This window comes from Excalfactoria chinensis, chromosome 13 (genome assembly GCF_039878825.1).
Source record: "Excalfactoria chinensis isolate bCotChi1 chromosome 13, bCotChi1.hap2, whole genome shotgun sequence".
NCBI lineage: Eukaryota > Metazoa > Chordata > Aves > Galliformes > Phasianidae > Excalfactoria > Excalfactoria chinensis.
Window position 1 is genome coordinate 5,123,419 of NC_092837.1, and position 18,973 is coordinate 5,142,391.

The window sequence follows — 18,973 nt, forward strand, 5'->3', positions numbered from 1 at the left end:
AACTACAGTGGGAAAAGGGTACGAGCATCGTGTGTGGGTAAACCGTCCTTCCAGCCTGCACAGGCAGAAAAGCTGCTATTCTCTGAAGCAATGTGGCATGAGAAGAACAGCTCAAGACATTGTTCAGGCCCTTGTACAACTCATAGGGTTTTCAGTGAGTGTATGTATGTATTTTTAAGAGGCTGCTCAGTACTGTCTGTTCCTCTGGCCCAAATAGCTTGGAGTGTCTCTCAGGATACATTTTCACTTTGCAAAAACGATCTAAATCCATTCTTTCATCTCCAGGCTCAGCAGAGTTCAGGTTCAGTTCACGAGGGTTGCTGAGCAATGGCAGGTCTATGAGAATGAGGTGGCCAGCTCCCCTGGTCAGCCTGCTCTCGTCCTGCAGCTCCCTGATGACTTTCTGCAGCAGGTGATACTGACTTCATTTTTACTCTGAGTTACAGACAGGCCCTTCGGAGCAAAGAAATGTAAGATCTCACTTTTAACGTGCTTTTCTTTTTTCCTCTCTTATTACACAAGACTGAATGGCTTTGAGAACTGATGCTGAGAATTGTGTGTGATGAACTGGAGCAAAGCTGCAGGGTATGAGAGGACAGGTCAGTGGGTTTGTTACCCCTGCTCCGATCCATTCAGCCCTGACAGCAGCTCTTAAAGCCCTGGTGGAAGCTTGTTTTGTTTAACACTTTATTCTTCACAGTGTTGACAGACAGAAATAACATCAGCTTTTTATTTAGTAAGGAGGAATGAATCACTTGGTGTTAGCATAAAAAAAATGGGTTTAATGCAATTGGAAGTGGTCCACAACCTGATGGCCTGATGAGGGCTAGGTGTCACACAGTAGGTTGGTCTTGCTGCAGTTTTCCTAAGCCATGTCAGTGCTTGTGCCTATAATGCTGATCCTTTGCCACTCAAGTCAAGTAGCTAATAAGTCTTAGCTTCACCTCTGGTAGCTACACAGGGCCATATGGCTAGGGCAGTAGTAACTCTGAATGAAGACACTTAAGGGCATTAGGCCCTAGCTTATAGGAAAACAATTATTTCAGCTGTAGTATTAAAATACATTCAAGAATATATGTACAAGAGCAAGTCTGTAATCAAGAAGCAGTGAATTGCTACATGTTTAATAATGCAAAAGTTCCTTAAGATGTGTTATGTTGAACACTTCCAGGTCTGTTTAAGCTGCCATTCTTGCCTAGATTGGGATTGTGTTCAGTGCTCATGGGAAGAGCACTTCTCACCTCTTGTTTTGCCTGAGAAATAACTGCCCCTCTTCTGCTCCTGGGGCACGTGCAGGTTCACAGAGCCCTGGAATCGGCTCCTTGTTACATTTCACCCACCAACCCCTGCAGAAGCACCAGCTGCAGAGAGGTGGATCATCGCATCAGAAAGTCTAGAGGTTAATGCATCCTTAATGCTTAGTGGAGATTTATCTAACCACCCATTCTGCAACATCCAGAGTCAGTCTGACAAAGGGAAGAGAGCAGGACCACGAAGGCGGAGAGCTGCTTTGGGGAGGGGAGGCAGTTCCCACTTCAGGACTCGTTTCAGGAGGTGCTTAGAAAACAAGGTTCAGTCACATCAGTGACTTCTGGGAAATAGCCTACCTGGCTGCAACTAGTAATTAAAAAAACAACAAAAACCACCTCGCAGTCCCCTTCCTTCAGGGGTGCTGGGGCAGGAGATGGGACCTGTGCACCCTGTAGGGATGGAGATGAGATTTTTTAGGGCCCCCCGTGGCGAGTGTTGGTTTTGAGTCATTCCAGCACTGTCCTTTCAAGTGAGGGAGTCAATAACGTTCATACTCTCCTACTTCAGAAAGCACAGAGAAGAGAACCAAAGCTGAAGGAATCCATGCAGAATCATGCACTCTGCAGAGAGAGAAGGACAAGGATCCACCCCAGGGCAGCGGCACCAGCTAACAGAACTGATAGTTGTTGCCTTTGAGAAGGGGCTGCCCACTCTCCTCTTGTTCACAGGACTCCTCACAGCAGCCAGAGGTATCACAACCACTGTCTTCTTCCTCAGCAGTGGATGGGAGGTTTGTATAGTCCTTGAAAGCAGGAAGGAGGGGAAAAAAAATAAAGGCATGTTTCAGGCTACTCTCCATTTGCACTTGTGTTGCTGCCCATGGAAGTTGCTGCTGAGTAACTATTTCTGCATCCAGCCTGCTTTTGTTACCCTTCACCACCAGGATACCTCTCTCCACTTATACAGATACTGAACTGCTCCCATCAGTTAAAGGTAGGGGATAGCACTGGTAGAACTGCCCAGAAGCTATGCTGATGTAGGGAGAAAGGAGGAGGGAGACGTGCTTTCTCCTCTCCAAAAGTTCTTACCTGTTCCTTATGCAAATCGAGTTCTTTCTGAATAAAGCAGCAGATCTGGTCAAAGGTAGGTCTCTGTGTGGGCTCCAGGCTCCAGCACGCCTGCATGATACTATACCTGCAAAGCCAAAGAGGGGCAGAGTTGGCATGCTGTACGTCTGCAAAGCTGCTGGGGAGTCTGCACCCCTGGTTCCTTGCAGCAGCACAGCAGAGTGATTCACTCTGTATTTGTGCACGGTCCTGAGCAGCCCCCTCCTCCCTGTTTTCCTGTCTGTGATACTCGTGGTTCATGTAAGCACAGCGCCCCAGGGAAATGACAGCACAGGAACACAGAGCAAACATCTCGTGTCCCTACATCTATCTGCAGGAGGCTTTATGCTTGGTACTTCAGCTTAAACTCATTCCATTCCTGTAAGTTACTCAGACTTGTCTTCTCACATTTGTTGAATTAAATTAGCTGACAAAAAAAAAGGACAAAAAACCCCAAACTGCCATATTTATTAGGAACATACAAATAATGAGAGCTCTCCCACCTTCCTGGCTGGAAGCAGGGGGTGCTGGGTAGAGCATCATAGTTGACTGCCCTGGTTCCTGCTTTCCCACATGAGCCTGGAGAAACCCTGAAGCTCACATGCCTAACCCAGAGCTTGCCTGGGGGCACCACAGGCCTGTGACAGATGTCCCTGTGCCATCTTCACCACCCACTCCACATGAAGCAGCTCCAGTCCCCTTTCCACCTGTTGCACATCTTGGAGCACCACTCACATTTCCAAGGGAGCAAAGTCAGGCCTGGCCATCTGGTAGCCCCGCTTCACCATGCTGTAGAACTTGCTGTTCACCGCCATGCCAGGATAGGGACTCTTACCTGTGACAGGAGCACTCGGATCAGAGGCAGTTTGGAGCCAATGCTGCTCAGAGCTCTGAGTCAGAGCAAATCTTCCAGGACCCAATACTTCTAATGGGCAGGAAACAGTGTTTTATAGCCCTGATATATACCAGATTTTTCCAACCTCCCTCCTTTTTTTTTTGGAAACTTTTATGCAGACATTAAAGTGTTGGTAAGTGATGGAAAACAAGAGAGGGTTGCAAGCTTCCCTCTTCCTTACCAAGGGAGAAGATCTCCCAGAGAAGAATGCCGTAAGACCACACATCACTCTGCACTGTATAAATACAGTCGAAGATGCTCTCTGGGGCCATCCACTTCACGGGCAGGCGGGCCTGGAATAGGGGAGAGCCCTGCAGCCTGGGACAAGCAGGCAGCTTATGCTGCACCCTGTCCACGCTCTGGCTGCACCTCACCCTTGTACCTTCTCCAATCCCCACTCCAATTACTTACGTTGCCTTTTACGACGTAGTTTGAGTCATTCATGATGTCACGGGCCAGGCCGAAGTCACAAATCTTGGCTACCCGTCCATCTGATACGAGCACATTCCTGGCTGCTAAGTCACGGTGGATGCACTGGGGAGAAGGGAACATAACTGAGACCCCACTGATGTCCCTACAGCCTCAGAATGTCACCATAAGAAATCCCACGGGAGCAGGGAGAACATCTGCTTGAAAAGCCCTTGGAAAAGGCACTGTCATAGATAGTGATTATAGGCTCTGTCCTTTCAATGGCTCCAATTGCAGTGCTAAAACACTGTGACATTACAGTGTCCCATGTGAAGTCATCATACAATTGCCCCCTGCCACTGAGACAGTTCAACAGCAACTTTCAGTTCCTTGTTCCTGGGGCAGTAGGAAGCTGCCAGTGCGAGAAAGCTCTGCATCAAGGTTCCTGACCTCATGTGAAAGCTGGGCAGAAAACACTGAGGCAGACTAGCATCGTGCACAGCCCCGGATGCCCCCATAACTGTGTCCTGCTGCGATGGCCTGTCTGAATCCCAAGCTCCAAAGGAAACACTGGGCACTGAAGCCCAGCATGTGTGAACCCAGAACTTGAAGAGAGGCCCATTTCCAGCAGCACAGTTAGGTTTGACCACCCTATCTGAAAACCTCCCAAGCCTCGAGCGGACAGGACAGCTGGCTGCTGCTGCTGAACTGGGGTGCAACAGTCCTCTTAGGCACTCATAGGCACTCACGTTCTTTGATGCGAGGAATGCCATGCCCTGTGCCACCTGGCTGGAGAACTGGAGCAGGTCAGAGAGATTAAGGGGCCGGAGGTCCTCTCTGGTTTCATCTTCCTCTGAGCTTTTCCCTGGAATTCAAACAGAAGCTTGAGGACTGCTGCAAAGACGGTAAGTTGTGCAAGCCATGTTGTATCCCAGTTCCCTAAAGCTAAGCCAGACCAGATGGCCAGTCTGAAGAAATGATGCAAATACAAGAATGGACTTTCAACTCACCCCTGGATTGCGCGGAATCCGATGACGCTGAAGATGATGATGATGATATGGGCCTCATTTCAACATAAGTTTCCAAACCCTGGCTCGCAAAGCCACTGTCACTGAGTCAGAGAGCAACAAAGAAAGGCAGGCTGTCAGCAGCCTCCTGGCAGTGCCTTCTGACATTCTCCATGCCCACTGAGTGCAGAAACCACATCCATGCCTACTTTTGCACCCATCCGCAAGATCCTGATCTTTGGACCAGGAATCTCCCCCCAGCATGCCCTTTGTTGCTCATCCCCGTGACCACCGCAGTCCTACTCTCACCTGCGGATGTATTTCTTCTCCAGCTCAATGTTCTTGTAATCAGCAGTGCTGTCCAATGAGGTGTCCAGAGCTGAGTCCTGGATAATTATGTATTCAGCTTTCTTCCGTAGGAAATTCAGCAGATCTCCATAGCGACAGTACTCCGTGATGACAAGAATTGGGCCTGGGAGAGAAACAGAGGGAGTTTGTTAAGAAATGACTTCGGTGTGACCTGTTCAAAGGAAATCAGTCCCTGGAACTGGCTGGGGGCAGGAGGAGAAACAGCAGAACCCACCCAGCATGTAAGCAAGGCTGGAAATAGCCAGCCCACAAACCCTTGCAAGCTGATAGGAACAGAAGAAAAGCCCCCTGAATCATCAAACCTCTCCAATAACAGCCTTATAGAAGCAGGCCATGAGAGGGTTCTGCTGGGGGAAGCAGGTTTATGGGATCCTACCTCCATAGGTACACGCTCCCAGCAGGTTAACAATGTTCTCGTGGTGTCCCAAATGACTCATGATCTTCAGCTCAGACATGAGAGCCTCCTGCTCATCTGTGTCTGCCGTTGCTGCAAGACGAGGATAATATGAAGGAGTCGGGGAAGGACAATGAAGAGATGATGGGAATAACAAGGGTATAAACAGATGGAATCTATGCCCTCTGCCTGTGCCTCTGGCCACGTGCCCACAAATAATGACACCAGCACAAGTCCAGCACCTAGAACTTATCACAGGAACATCTAAACACCCAGCCTAGTGAACACACACTACATCCAGCCCGAAGGACTTGGGGGGATTTCAGCCCTTGCATGCTGGCCCAGGCTTACATTTCAGCATCTTCACAGCCACTTTGAGGACTGAATCTTCTTTTCCCAGTCCAAAAGCAGTGGCTTCTACCACTTTCCCAAAGGCTCCAGCTCCAAGAGTTTTTCCTGCAGGGAGAAAAAGCGAACTTGAAAGATGCTTTCTAAAGAGACACAGAGCACTCGTCCTGCCCACAGCCAGCTGGGGATTCCTGCTGAGCCCAGACAAGGTGGCAGATGAGTAACTCTTAGAAGGCAGTGAGCATCTATGGGGAACTCTGCAGTGAGCAAAGATGTTACGAAAGAAGCCAAGGCCAAACACGGGCTCACAAGCTGTACACACTAAGGGATGATCCCAGACGCTTGAGGAGGAACATGATCCTCTCAGTCTTCTTTACAGCAACAGAGGGAGGCTGCATTCTAGCATTTGGCACCCTGTGTAGAAGAGGGCAGCAAAGCCTGGTTGAAGATGTTGCTGCCATGCCTGGATTCAGCTGTGGATGCTGCCTATTTAATCTGACTTTGTTCTTTGGAGTATTTCAGCTCCGTGGCAAACTTCATCCCACCAGGAAAGCAGCAGGGAAGGTTTCTTACCAAACTGGAGGTTATTCCTGGGAAACTCCCATTTCTCATTGTATGGCAGCTGAGTGGGATCGATAAAGATGTAGTTATTTCCCTCACAGGCCTCAATGATCTTCCACCGCACCTGGTACTTTGGTTTCTGTAGGGAAGAGACTCCAGTTACTCACTGCTGCTTGAGTCCTGAGAGTCACCCTCTCTCAGCAAGTGCTCTGATTCTCACCCTGCAGTAACAGTGAGAAGACTTGGGTTTAACTCTGCCAAATACATCTTACTTTGGGTGAGAGATGTTCAGTTTGGATAGTCTGGTCCAAACAAAGTCCCTCCCAGTCCTCACCCATAAGAGGGAAGCTTCTTTTTGCCTCTGTCACTGTAGCTATGACTTGGCACAGCAAAGCTGGGACCACGTCCCACTGGAGTGTGGCTAAGCAGTGCCCAGATGGTACCAGAGGGAGTTGCCCCCACTGCGCCTCCTTCCTCAGTACTTGGGGCAGCTGAGCGCAGCAGAACAGTGGAGGTGGCCCAGCCTTGCTTCCCTTCCAGGGAAAAAAAAGAAATAAAATGGAGAAACTGAACTAAGAATTTCTTCTCTTTTCCACAGATCTCATGGCAGAAGTAACCAGATGAGGACAGAGAGAAACAGCACCAGCTGGCAGCAGCTTTGGCCAGCTTATGCTGAGTGTCATCATGGATGTTGTAAGGTCTGGGGACCCAGCCTGGATGCAAAAACACAATGAAGAGCTCAGCATTGAAAAACTGTGAGCAGCCTTTGCTCACACAGTGAGATGCGTGCCTGAATGGCAACAGTGGTCGCAAGCCCATCAAGGCAGGCACAGCCAAGTGTGGCTGGAGTGCCCGCAGCCACAATGAATGGGATGCCCCCACTACTGAGTTGTGTGCTGAAGAGCATCTCCTCACCTCTTCCTCCAGACAGCTGCAGAGAGGGGTGCACCCTGAATGTGAGCATGGTTGCTTCCTGCTCCATAATTCATCTAGCACCGCAACAACCAGCCAGGGCTCAAGAAGCCCATGCCTGATATGAATATTATTTACAAACACGTTCTGCTTCTCTTGGGCTTACAAGGGCAGACCAAAGCTACTCTTCAGGGCTGCTTTTACACATCCCAAAGACAGTTCTGCCTGAGAAACTGTGGGTGCTTGTTTGTGAGAGGCTCTGCTGGATCTTGTGACAATCAGCACCAGAACTCTGCAAAGTCTGCAGCCTTGGTGGGCTGTCAGAGGCAAAGTGCCAAACGGAGAACTGAAAACCAGGAGATCTTCACCCACCCGTGAAGCAGAAGTGGCGATTGATTGGCACCGTTTATGAGAAGAAATTCAATGCTGAAGATGAATCTCGCAGAGAAAATGGGGCAAGTTCTTGTATAAAAATAGTGAGCTAGCATTCCTGGAGACAAACATCTTCAATATCAACCTCACAAAGGCAGCGTCTTGTAAAGTGAGGCAGAGATGCAAATTGGAAGCTACTTTTTTCCTTCTAGATAACTCTTTATACTCAGAGTGACCAGAGCAAAACCAGCTGCAACTGAAGCACAGAATGAGCACCCCTGTCTGGTATGAGGTGCTGTCTGCACTGATCTCCAAGCTATGAGTCTGAGGAACCTGGTGGGAAAGGTGCTAAAAGACATTTTGGTTTTGGTGCATGAGCTTTGCCTGTGGCTGCAACTGAGGCAGTGTGACCTCTGAAGCTGGAATGGCCTTGCAGCCCTTGCTGTGCAACAGGGAGGCTGACCTGGTTGTACTTGTAGAGGAGAAAGAGGAGCAGCAGGAGCAGCAAGACCGATGTGCACATGCAGGTGGTGAGAATGGGACTGAAAAGCTGATTTGGGGGAGCCATGATCCTTCCTGGAGAAGAAATAAATGGGGGTAAGTAAATACTTATGTTTCAGTCCCCAGGTATTTTGCCAAGCTGTTCATTCAGCCTTCCCCAGTAGGCAGTGCACCCCAGCAGTGGCCCTTAGAAACACTCAGAAGAGCTGCTGCACTCCAATTTCCACAGCACCAGGTGCAGAGCAAGCGCTGGTCTGGTTGTATATAGACAGACCAAGAGCAGCAAGAACAGACCCAGCAAAAGATGCAGCTCCTGAGGCTGAGCATCAATCAGCTGGCTGTGCTGAGCACTGTACCTGCAATTACAAGGGGCTCATGGCACAGCTCAGCCTTTGACATCAGGCTCTCCCCAGCCAGCATTTCCCACATAGCTTGTAGGAGTAGCAAGCACCTAAACCTCCCATCTTCTGTGATGATAGAGGGCCTATGGAATCTATTTCACCTTTCTTTGCAAGACTGTGGGAAATCCATATAGGCAGACAGACGCCAAAAGCCAAATTCATCCCCATTCCACCAAGCTGCAAGTTGGTATCTTACTGAAGACTGAGTGAAGGATGTCAGAGGTGCTCCCCTCACTGTTAACAGCCACACAGCAGAAGGTGAAATTGGCTCCCAGATCCTGGAACGGGAAGGTGCTCTCCACCTCCACCTCTTGAAAGGGTAGCATGTTTACCACATGGGGACTGGAGTCATTCAGAAGCAGCATATAGTCCTCATATCTGTACAGATGCAAAGCAGGGCAGAATTAGTGTTTCTCTGCAGTACAGTTGCTCATAAGGAGTTGGTGCTTGTCTCAGGTGAGAGAGGAGACATTGGGAATTAGGCTAAATGGCCTGTAGGCAAACCCACATTGTGCTGCTCAGCAAGCGCTAACATTGCAAGTGCACTCTTCAGAGTTAGAGGTGCTTCACGGTGCCTAGTCCTAGGTAGTTCTTACCTGTCAGAGTGAGTGGGGCACTGGTACCACTCAATGTGAGGGGCAGGGTAGCCAATGGCCGTGCAGAGAAGCTTACTGGAGTTACTGGCTGACACCATGACACTGCACATCCTTGGAGAAGCTGTTGGGGAAAGCAGAGAAAGAGCAAGTGCTACGACCAGAGGAAGAGTGCATTCTTAATGGTCTGATTTACACTCCATCCACAGAACAACAGAACTTCAGGAACCCCCTTTGTAATGCAGAGATCTGAGCTGTGTCCCAGGAACAGCATGTCTGTGTTCTGTGGGCCACCAGCCCTGCACCCTGTTGGGCAGCAGCCCCTGGGTAAGCAGTGTTTAGGAAGGAGCAATGCCAAGCACTTACATTTCACAGATACACTGAAAGTAACTGATGAGTTGGTCTCACTGTTGAAAGCATAAAACGTGTAGAGACCTCTCTCTTCTCCCTCCATGTGATCCAGGAAGAGCGTGTTGTTATACCTGCTCCCACAGAGAGAATAAATACCATGAAGAAAACTGTGCTGAGGAAACTCAGGCACGATTACAGTCTTTGCTCAGCAAGATGCAGCTGTTTCCTATGCCCTGGACTGGGTGAATGCTTCCCAGCTTATTGCTGCTAACCCTGCTGCTTGCTTCTCCAGGAAAGCAGGGGGTGGTTGGCCTTACTGGGCTGCTGAAAGAGTCTTTGCTGGAGGAGAGGCACTGTGCCACGAAGTGCAGTATTATTGAAAGGCTGTGGCTGAGTGAATGCTCAGAAAAGAGTTTAACATCTAAATCATTGTGCTGGAGGAGCCAGGAGACATTGACCCTCCTGCATCTGAGAGAATGAGTTATCCCAAGAAAGCCAAAAGGGAATTGCCCAAACCTCAGTTTGGCTGCAGGCTTTGAAAGAGCATGACTGTGTCCTCCTGTATATGAGGTCATATCCTCATAATGATGGTTCTGCCTCCTCCTGACATAGCATATATAGTATCTCTATATACTTATTCTCCAGACCACGGAGCATGGAACAGCTCTGAGGAGCACTGAGGGAATCCATCTGTTCGTGCTGTGTCCCCATCCCTCCTAATTCTTCTTGTGGAAGAAGGCCAACTTGAAAGAGACTGCAAAATGTAACATCCACTTCTTCAAAGGTTTTCAAAGAAAAAGCTGCCGAATTACTCAGAGCTCCTCCTTGACCTGACCAGCCCTCCTCACTGTGGTTCACTACTAATGTCAGAAATAGAAGTCAGAAAGGCAAAACAGTTCCCCTCTTTAAAATCAGACTTCTCTATCAGCCAGCAGCATGAGATCTACCTGTCTTACACTGAAAGCATGTTTGGAAACATGCCGTGGCCAGCACAGAACAGGAGGGAGCACATACCGGTTGTTTTTAGAGACCATTTCACTATTGAGTTTGTTGCTCCCAGAGTTCTTCAGCGAGTCCGTGTGCTCCCAGTGCCAGTGTAGAAGCTTTGGATATGCCTCAATATGGACCTGGAGTTTCAAACTCTCTCCTTCAGCAACTTCTTGGTTGGTGGCTTGCCCTGGGGTCAGGATCACGTACCCTCTTTCTGCAGGATGGAAGAAAGCATGACCATCAGCAGGCACATCCACAGAGACCTAAAACAAGCTTACACCAGCTTTACAAATAGACCATCATTGGAAAGAGCAGCCTCAGCTGAGAGACAGCAGGAGGGAATGAGGCATTACACAGACTGCACGTCTCATGTTGACAGAGAAATACTTTCAAGAAGTAGTTTCTTTGTCACAATGGCTTGGATCAAACTCTACCTGTGTAAGAGGTTTTATACACTACCCTAACAAATAACGAGGCTAAAGCTATATCTTGTGATCTATATAAGACAAGCCCCCTTAGCTGAACTCCTGGCTTCTCACCCAGATATCCCTCAGGACAAGCCACTTTTCTGAGCAGGTATGCAAAGGCTTTGGGCTGTCAACAAACCTAAGGTGCAGTGAAGTTTCTCTGCGACAAATACTCAAGGTCAGGCATGCTTCAGTCTACACCTTTCTGGTCTGCAGGGAAAGTACCTACCTACTACCCGAAGCATTGTGGAAGCATTCTTGAATCCTGCTGAATTGTTAGCTATGCAAGTGTATTTCCCACTGTCTTCCATGGTCACTGCTGGAATTGACAAGGTGTCATTGATGATGTAGTTCCCATTGCTTATGTCAGGCTTTCCATTACTCTTAACCTGTCAGGGAGGAAACACCAGTCATTTGTTTGGAAGCTCAGAGGATGAAACTGAATGATATTTAATAATAAAAATACTTGCTACACTCTGTTGTGTGCTATTGTGCCCCGCCACTTAAAGTCTTCTTGATGGAGACCAAGAGGTCTTAAACCTGTATCACCCAAAGAAAGGATTTCTGGATTTGTATGGCTTGTTTGAATAGCTATTTTGTCAAGCAGTTCAAGGCTTTCCTACAGAAGGGTCTTGAGTTTAGGCATTCTTGTCACCCTGTGCCTCCTGGTTTACAGAGAAGTCCCACAACCCCTTGAAGCTGCACGCTTTAACTTACACTGTTGGTTGCTGTCACCCATTTGACGTCATACTTATGGGAAGGAGCAGTTACTACACAAGTGACTTCAAAAGGTTCACCCACAATTCTCACATGGTCTGCAGGGTCCACCATCACCTGTACAGGCTTCTCTTGTCCTGCACAAAGACAAACAGGAAAAGATGCACCATCAGCTGGCTCACTGGCACCACGCACTTTGGAGCCTCCCAAGGGCCTGGACACCTACTTTCCATTCCCTCCCATCTTTTTACTCGTGCCCTTCTCCTTCCCTTGAGGTCCTCACTTTTTGTGCACATCTGCAGGAAGCAGTACAGGTCAAGAAGAACACAGCAGCCATCACTGTGGTTTATAGGAAAGGGATCCTTCTGCCATAGTTTCATCCTGAGCATCAGAGCCCGGGGTCTTTTGGGACATCAGGGACACAAATGAACTCTGTGACAGTACCTATGATAAGCTGAACACTGCAGACCCCATAGAGACACACCTAAAGGAGACAAGTTTTCAAAAGCCAGTGGAATTTTACCTCCTTTAAATGCCACTAGAAGACTGCAGGCTTAGAAAGTCTTTCCAGCTGCTGGCTAAGAGCTTTCCCTTAATGATTTACTGTGACCAACTTAGCTACTGCTGTCCCCCCATGGACAGCAGCAATCCTAGTCCTTTACCTTCAACCACAATCAGTCTTATTCTTGATGACTTCTCTGTTTTTCCATTTACCACAGTTTGGCACTGGTATTGGCCCTTCTGCTCGTGTTCCACGTGATAAAGTGTTATTCCCTTCTCAGCACTGAAAGAATAGTTGGTTCCAGGTGAGAGCTTAGAGCCGTCATTCCTTATCAGAGTCACATTGGATCCATACTCTGGGGCAGTGATGAAGCAGGGGAACTCAGCATTACCACCTTTGGTCACCAAGATCCGGAAGTATGGGACGTACCACACGTTATTGGGATCTGTGGAGGAGATGAGGTAAACCAGAGAATCGGATCAGAAAAGCAAGCACTGAGCTGAGAGAGATGTTCCAGCTCTACTGCCCAGTGGGAGTTCAGTGTTGGGGCAACCTGGCTCAGTGCCTGCCTGACTCAGCCTCTAAAAACTCACATGACAAACCCAATTCCAGCTAAGGCATTTGAGGAGAGCAGAGCAAGCAACTCACAACTGTATGTAGGCAAGAGAGGCTGAAAAGTATAGTTAGCCTTAATTCAACTTTTCTTAACGGTGTTAATTTTATTTGTTAGAGCTCCAGATTCTCTATGCAGGACAGTATCTCTGTACAAAGGAAGGGGTGAACTCAAATGGTGGAGGTACCACAACATACTGAAGCTTTGGCTCACATTGTGAGGATGATTCCTGTGATCCTTCCTTACTGAGGGTAGTAGCCATACAGCCCTTTGGTTTCTAAATCCCACTGTGCATTACAACACCAAACAGGCTTTCATCACTGCTTTTTAAGGGAAGCCAAGGTAAAAGGAGGAAGAGGTCCAGTCAATTCACAGGTGTACACAAGATACAGATGCTATGCACCACAGCGCTTCAGCCACAGGCCCCGTATTATGCACATTTATATGGCTGTGGGTGAGCAACTGCTCCCTCTAAGAGCCTGCACTGCTCTCCAAACACTAACACAACCATGGATATAGAGAGAAGCTGTCTAGCGGCCATGCTCCTATACATGTACATGGGAGGAATGAAGAATGGTTACCTCGCACATACAGGTGCACAGATGCAACACCCTTGTCACTGCTGTTGACATAAGCACACCTATAGGTGCCTGTGTCTCTGTGAGTGGTCCTAGGAATACTGAGTGTGCTGCTGGTATGGTTGGCAAACTTTTCAGGGTACCATTTAACTTCTGACTCTCCTGAGCAGCGTAGGAGGACTGGATCACCCACATTAACAACCAGAGCAGAGATATCGGGGCTGATCACAGGGGATGCTGAGCCTGCAAAAGAAAGAGCAAAAGTGAAGATGAAAAAAGGATCCTTTTTAGGATGCTCTGCTGGAGTTCACAGTGTTGAGGCTATGCTTGGGATGCAGACTAGCATTTTGGCTCGCATCATTCTGCATCCTACCAGAGCGTGGCCTGGTACTCTAAGGAATGAGCTTCAGGAAAAAGGAAGAAAACCACACAACTGAACATTCAGAGCACTGGGAGAGGAACAGCAATCATCGGGAGCAGATTAGGCCAAATGCAAGCCTAGAAATTGTTCCTGTGGGGTTCTGCCTGGTTCTGTATCTGTTTTCCTTTTGTGGCAGAACTAGAGCTATGATATGAACATGGTTAGCCCATAGCATCAGTTGGTGAAGTTTAGCTCCATGGCTGGGTCTGTCTGTTGCATTGGTGCTATGATGAGCTGGAACAGGCTTGGAAGACTGTAGAGCAAGAGTTAGCACATGCATTTTTTTTGGTTGCTGGGCAGTAGATTTTAAAGTACACCTACTTATAACTAATCACAAAGTCAAACAATGCATTTTTCCTTCCAGGTACCATCGAAACATCACAGACTGAGTCAGCATTATAATTCATATTTGGTGGTGGGAAGCTGAGGGACAGGAAAGCCAACTCCTCACGCAGGCCTGTGGCTGCACTCATGTACAATGCATGCCAGGCTGTGCTGACACTGGCATTGCAACCCAGAAGGATTTCTGATGCCATCACTGCCTTGAAGATGGCTTCTCCATCAGCCAAACAAAGGGGAACCAGGGATCCACTGCAACCACTCGTGGCAGAGGAAAATATTCCCCCCCCATTTTGCCACATCAGCGAGTTCTTTGAATCACCTCCTATATTTAGGGTGGGGGGAAGTGAGAAATGAATCAGTGCCACAGGGCTGGGGAAGAAGCAGTACTGCCACCCCCACGCCAGCCCTTCGGGGAGGACAGGAAACACATTGCAAATGGCTATCTGTGCTCAGGGGGCTGCTCACCCCCCTCCGGCCCCTTTCCAGGGCTATTCTCCCACTTCTGCTTTCTTTCCCAGTTACTAACCCATCCTCACATCTTAAAGGGATACACACCAAGGTTCAAGTAATAGCAAGTGCAAAGAAAGCCGCCCAGTTTATTAGTCTGCTGCTCTTGGTAGAGGAGGGCACTGCAGGCCCTTCACTGTCCAAAGTTATAGGAGGAGAGCAAGGGATGGCTGCTTACAGGCACAGCCATTCTCTGGTGCTGTTTTGGACACCCTCCCTGTAACACAGCTAGAAAGGAACACACCTATCATCACACACCCATGCTAACAGCTTTCCTTTGGTGAGGAAGATGATGTCCAAGGCATGAAGGCAAGTCCTATCAGCTGTGCTCAGGGCTTTAGTACCAGAGCCCTTCAACCAGAACTCAAAGAGCATTATTTAAGCTGTGTTGAGCTGATGCTTTTCTCTATGCAAGGAAAGGTCAATCGCATGGGACTCAGCTCTTTGCTGTTGTGTGATGATGAAGCAGTGGCCCAGTGGAAACCCAAACAAGGCCTGAATCAAACTTGCTGGCCCAGCAGGAAGAAACAGAGAACATGAAATATGGAATATTTGACTTTTTTCCCTCCCTTTTTTTTGTGTGCAATGCATGTGAAATGCATCTTTCTATGGAAACAGGAAAAGCCTCATTTATCTCCAAAGCAGGGAAAAAAACCAAAACATCCCAGAATCCTTTACAAAGCCACATTTTCCACTTACCTAAAGTACAGCATTCCTCCCTCTTTGCTTTGTTTTCCACCAGGCTTGATACATTCCTTCTGCTTTTACTATCACTGAACACTTGTGTCTCTCTCCTATTCTCTACATCCCAGGCTTGAGCACAGCGTGGTGGTGGAGCCAATCTCTGCAACTCATAGTTACCTTCAGACTGACTCAGGGTCATTGCAACTGGTCACTGGAGGGACCACAGCAGAAGGACAAAAGCAAGAGTTGGGTCATGCAGCGCCCTTGCTTTCATTACACTGTGCAGTGAAGAAGCCAGCAATGGCACAAACAACCACGCAAGCGGAGCGAGGACGGATGGGACAGAGATGATCAATGCAGGACACTGCCAGGTGAAGGTCACCAGAGCATATGCTCCTTTGTGTGCAATGGAGAACAAGTCACGTCAGTGTGTCCTTTCCCAGAATGGGGAAGCAAGGCTGCTGGGGGAGACTTGCTCCCTGCTGACCACTGTGCAATCTTGCACGAAGCCCGAGGATGTCTCTACTGCTCCTCAGCAGCTTCCGCAGCACTGTCGGTAACTGCTGGCCAAAGGTTTTACCACAGGTTGTGTAACCATGACCTCCAGTTACAGCTGTGAGCTCCATCCTTGCCTCTCCTATCCTAGCCAAAACACAACATTACTCTGCTGAGGCTTTGGAAAGGACAAGGAAGGTGGAGTGGAAGACTTAGAGGCTCAGGAATCCCACTGCAGAGACCAGTTATCAAGATCTTGACCTGCTTCTGAGGGTCTGAGGACCTGGGAAGGGCCCTATGCTAGGACAGAGCTCCCTTGCTCTCCTCTCAGTGATGGGAGCAAGGATAGAGCTTCACCTCTGAGGACACCTTCCTTGGGGTCAACTAGAGTATCTGGGCAGGGGGATGCTCAATACACCTCTCTTCTTCGGCCTTGGACATACTCAGATGTACTTGTGATTCAAAAGGCAGGAGAAGGAAGTCGGGCTCTCGCTTGAAGCTATTGTTTTGAACAGAGTCTCTGCATGCTGCAGATGGCCAACAGCCATTGCATTCAGACAGATGTGTCTAGCACCCTGCCATGGCAGACAGTGCCTGATGAGGGGGTCACTGCTGCTGACCTGCTTTGCCCAGTGCCTCAAGGAACCTTAGGAGACATCCCGACAGATATTGTTATGCTCTTTCACCAACATACATCACAAGTACCCAGTCCCTGTTAACTAAAACAAAATCAAACAAGCAAAAAAACCTACACACAATAAATTAATTGCCTCTATGTCTGGGACTGGAAGAGAAAGATTCTGAAGCAAAAAAAAATCCACTCAAATAATGTGGGCCAGGCTCTCTGAACCAGATTCATGACATAACTCTGCAGCCTCCAAAATCCATCTTCCAGAGCAGCAGACCAGGAAAACACCTGCACAACATGACTTGATGTGAAACACCATGCAGTGGAACGGATAGAGGGATACAGGTTCCCTGGGCTGAAAACACAAGCGCACAGAGGGTTGTGCTGTTGGCTGTTCTAATCCGAAATGCTTTTCCCCCAGGCTGCTGCCACTTTCCCACCTGAGACTCACAGTGAGGGGAGCAGACTCAAGAGGAAAACGAAGGAAGAGCAACAGTTTTGTGTGTTTGGCTGCAAACCTCAGAACAGGTTAAGTGACTCTTTCTTGAGGTTGATGGGTTATCGCCTCTTGGCCATCTCTGTAGCCTCAAAAACCAGCTGTATGCACCTTCCCCTTCTGGTTGTGTGTTTCCATAACACCCAGCTCAACAGTCTTTTTATGTGGGCCAGCACCACCAGAGAATAACAACTCCAGACATCTTCAGTTAAGCACAGTATTCAACAGAAGGTGCCAGTAGAGCTGACATTCCTGTCTCTCCCATCTGCACACCAAGCACCAGCTCTTGTCCAGTTTGGGCAAAGGGTCATTTCAGAGTTCCCTTGGAACACACTTTCTGCTCAGTCTCATCTTCCTCCTAGTCCATTCCAAGACTCAAAATGGGGCAGATTTCCCTTTTCCATCTCCCCACTCTTCTTCCTCTGCTTACACCGTAACACTTGGCCATACCTCGGCAGTGCTGCAGGGAGCCAAGAGTAAGCTCTCAGCACTGCAGGACTCCAGAGTCACGGACTAGCATCATACTCTTTCTCTCCCACTGTCCTATCTCTGGCACAGCTCTAAAAGGCCTTGCTGTGAAGCATACATATTCCCTTGCCTACTCTCTGCCACACTGATGCTCCTTCAGCCTGCATGCAGAGCCACAGCATCCAGAGGCTGGGACCTTCCTGTCCTAATACATGCTTTTGGGAGAAGCAATCTGGAGCCTAGCTTCATCCACTGCAACCAGGAGCCAAGCAACCACTAGCTCAAACCCTCTCCTCAGCCCAGCTATGGCCATCACCCCACCTCAGCCATAGAGCACTCACACACAAGAAGCCCTCACCGCCTCCCAAAGCTGCCCAGAGAAACATGGCAGCCCCAAACAGCTTCGGGATGCTGTTGGACCTACCGTGCCAGACAGCAGGTGTTGTCAGCAGCAGCAGGAGCAGACCAGGACCCACATCCACAGGGCCCATGGTGTCCCCACGCAGGGCAAGGATGTGTCTGACGGATCCGTGTGAGCAGCAGTGCCTCTCCTCACAGCACCATCCCCAGCAGGAGCTTCTCCTTTCTGAGTTGACCACAAGTGAAGAAATTCCTTTTTTTGTGTGTGTGCGTCTGTGTGTTTGTTTTTGAAATGGGAGGGGAAGAAAAAAAAAGAAAATGATTTGCAACATCACCAGCGATGAACGCTCTCGACTGAGGTGGGTGCTGAGCAGTGCATCCCCCAGTGCCCGCCACCATGGAGCCATCACCTGCTCCAGGCCCTGTGTTGCAGAGGGACTTCAGCCCCAAAACAGCCCCAAGTTGCATAGGAGTTTGGGACCCTTGCCATGGCTGCCCACACCCCCAGACTGCTGCAGTTTGACCTCTTGCCTGCCATGCTGGAGGCTCCATTTTACCTCAGCAGGACAAGCGCTACATCATGCCTGGTGGCTCTTGCCAGCTTTGCGCCCATACAGGAACATAGCAGACAGCCCACAAAGAGGATTCAAGGTGAGGGTGGCTCCCAGGTGGGAAAAGGCCTGCAAAGAAAACAAATTAATTCAATTTAAGGAAAATTGCAACCCTCATTACAGTCCTGTAGCCTCATGTACTCTTCCTAACCCCTACAGCAGAGCTTTCCTGATGCAAGGTCACACATGCTGCTCTTCCCATTAAGGCGAGTGCTAAAGTCCCACCCTATAGCCCCTTCCCCTCACTTCAGGCCAGGCAGAACCCTGCTAGCCCCTCTCCTAGCACCTCCACACACAGCCCCAAACTGGGGATGCAGCTCCTCCATCCCCAAGAAGCAAACAGAGATCCTTCCTCACCTAGAACCTTCCACCCTTGCTCCTGGGGAGGCTTTTTGAAGCTGTTGTTTAATTAATGGCCTGGCAGACAGCTGGGACCAGTAATTAGGCACTTTGTTAACCCTCCCCTGGGCTGCCCACACAGACAGTAAGTGAGAGCAGGATTGAAACAAAGCATCTCTTCTAGGGGCAGTTAGGGTGGCAGGATGTTTGCAGGTGAAGGGAGGTGGCCCGCAGCGCTCCTTGCTCTGTTTTAGCATTGAATCACTTCTTGCTGTGCTGCAAGTTT

General features: G+C 48.9%; 1 protein-coding gene across 2 annotated transcripts; it reads right to left on the reverse strand.

The window, feature by feature from the left end:
* Nucleotides 1–677: 677 nt before the first annotated feature.
* Nucleotides 678–18,724, reverse strand: CSF1R (colony stimulating factor 1 receptor). Of its 2 annotated transcripts, none has more exons than XM_072348370.1 (23): nt 18,706–18,724; nt 18,295–18,417; nt 17,802–18,010; nt 13,340–13,579; nt 12,306–12,590; nt 11,644–11,780; nt 11,156–11,315; nt 10,484–10,673; nt 9,485–9,600; nt 9,122–9,242; nt 8,722–8,903; nt 8,087–8,199; nt 6,352–6,478; nt 5,782–5,886; nt 5,413–5,523; nt 4,977–5,139; nt 4,671–4,771; nt 4,410–4,525; nt 3,664–3,786; nt 3,434–3,545; nt 3,093–3,192; nt 2,340–2,445; nt 678–2,053 (listed from the first exon to the last, which is right to left on the reverse strand). In XM_072348370.1, exons 2-23 carry the CDS (start codon nt 18,348–18,350, stop codon nt 1,919–1,921), a joined length of 3,108 nt encoding a protein of 1,035 aa, XP_072204471.1. In that variant the 5' UTR covers nt 18,351–18,417; nt 18,706–18,724; the 3' UTR covers nt 678–1,918. The 2 variants fall into 2 exon arrangements, with proteins under 2 accessions (XP_072204471.1, XP_072204470.1); XM_072348369.1 differs by having other exon boundaries at nt 18,635–18,708.
* Nucleotides 18,725–18,973: the final 249 nt, after the last annotated feature.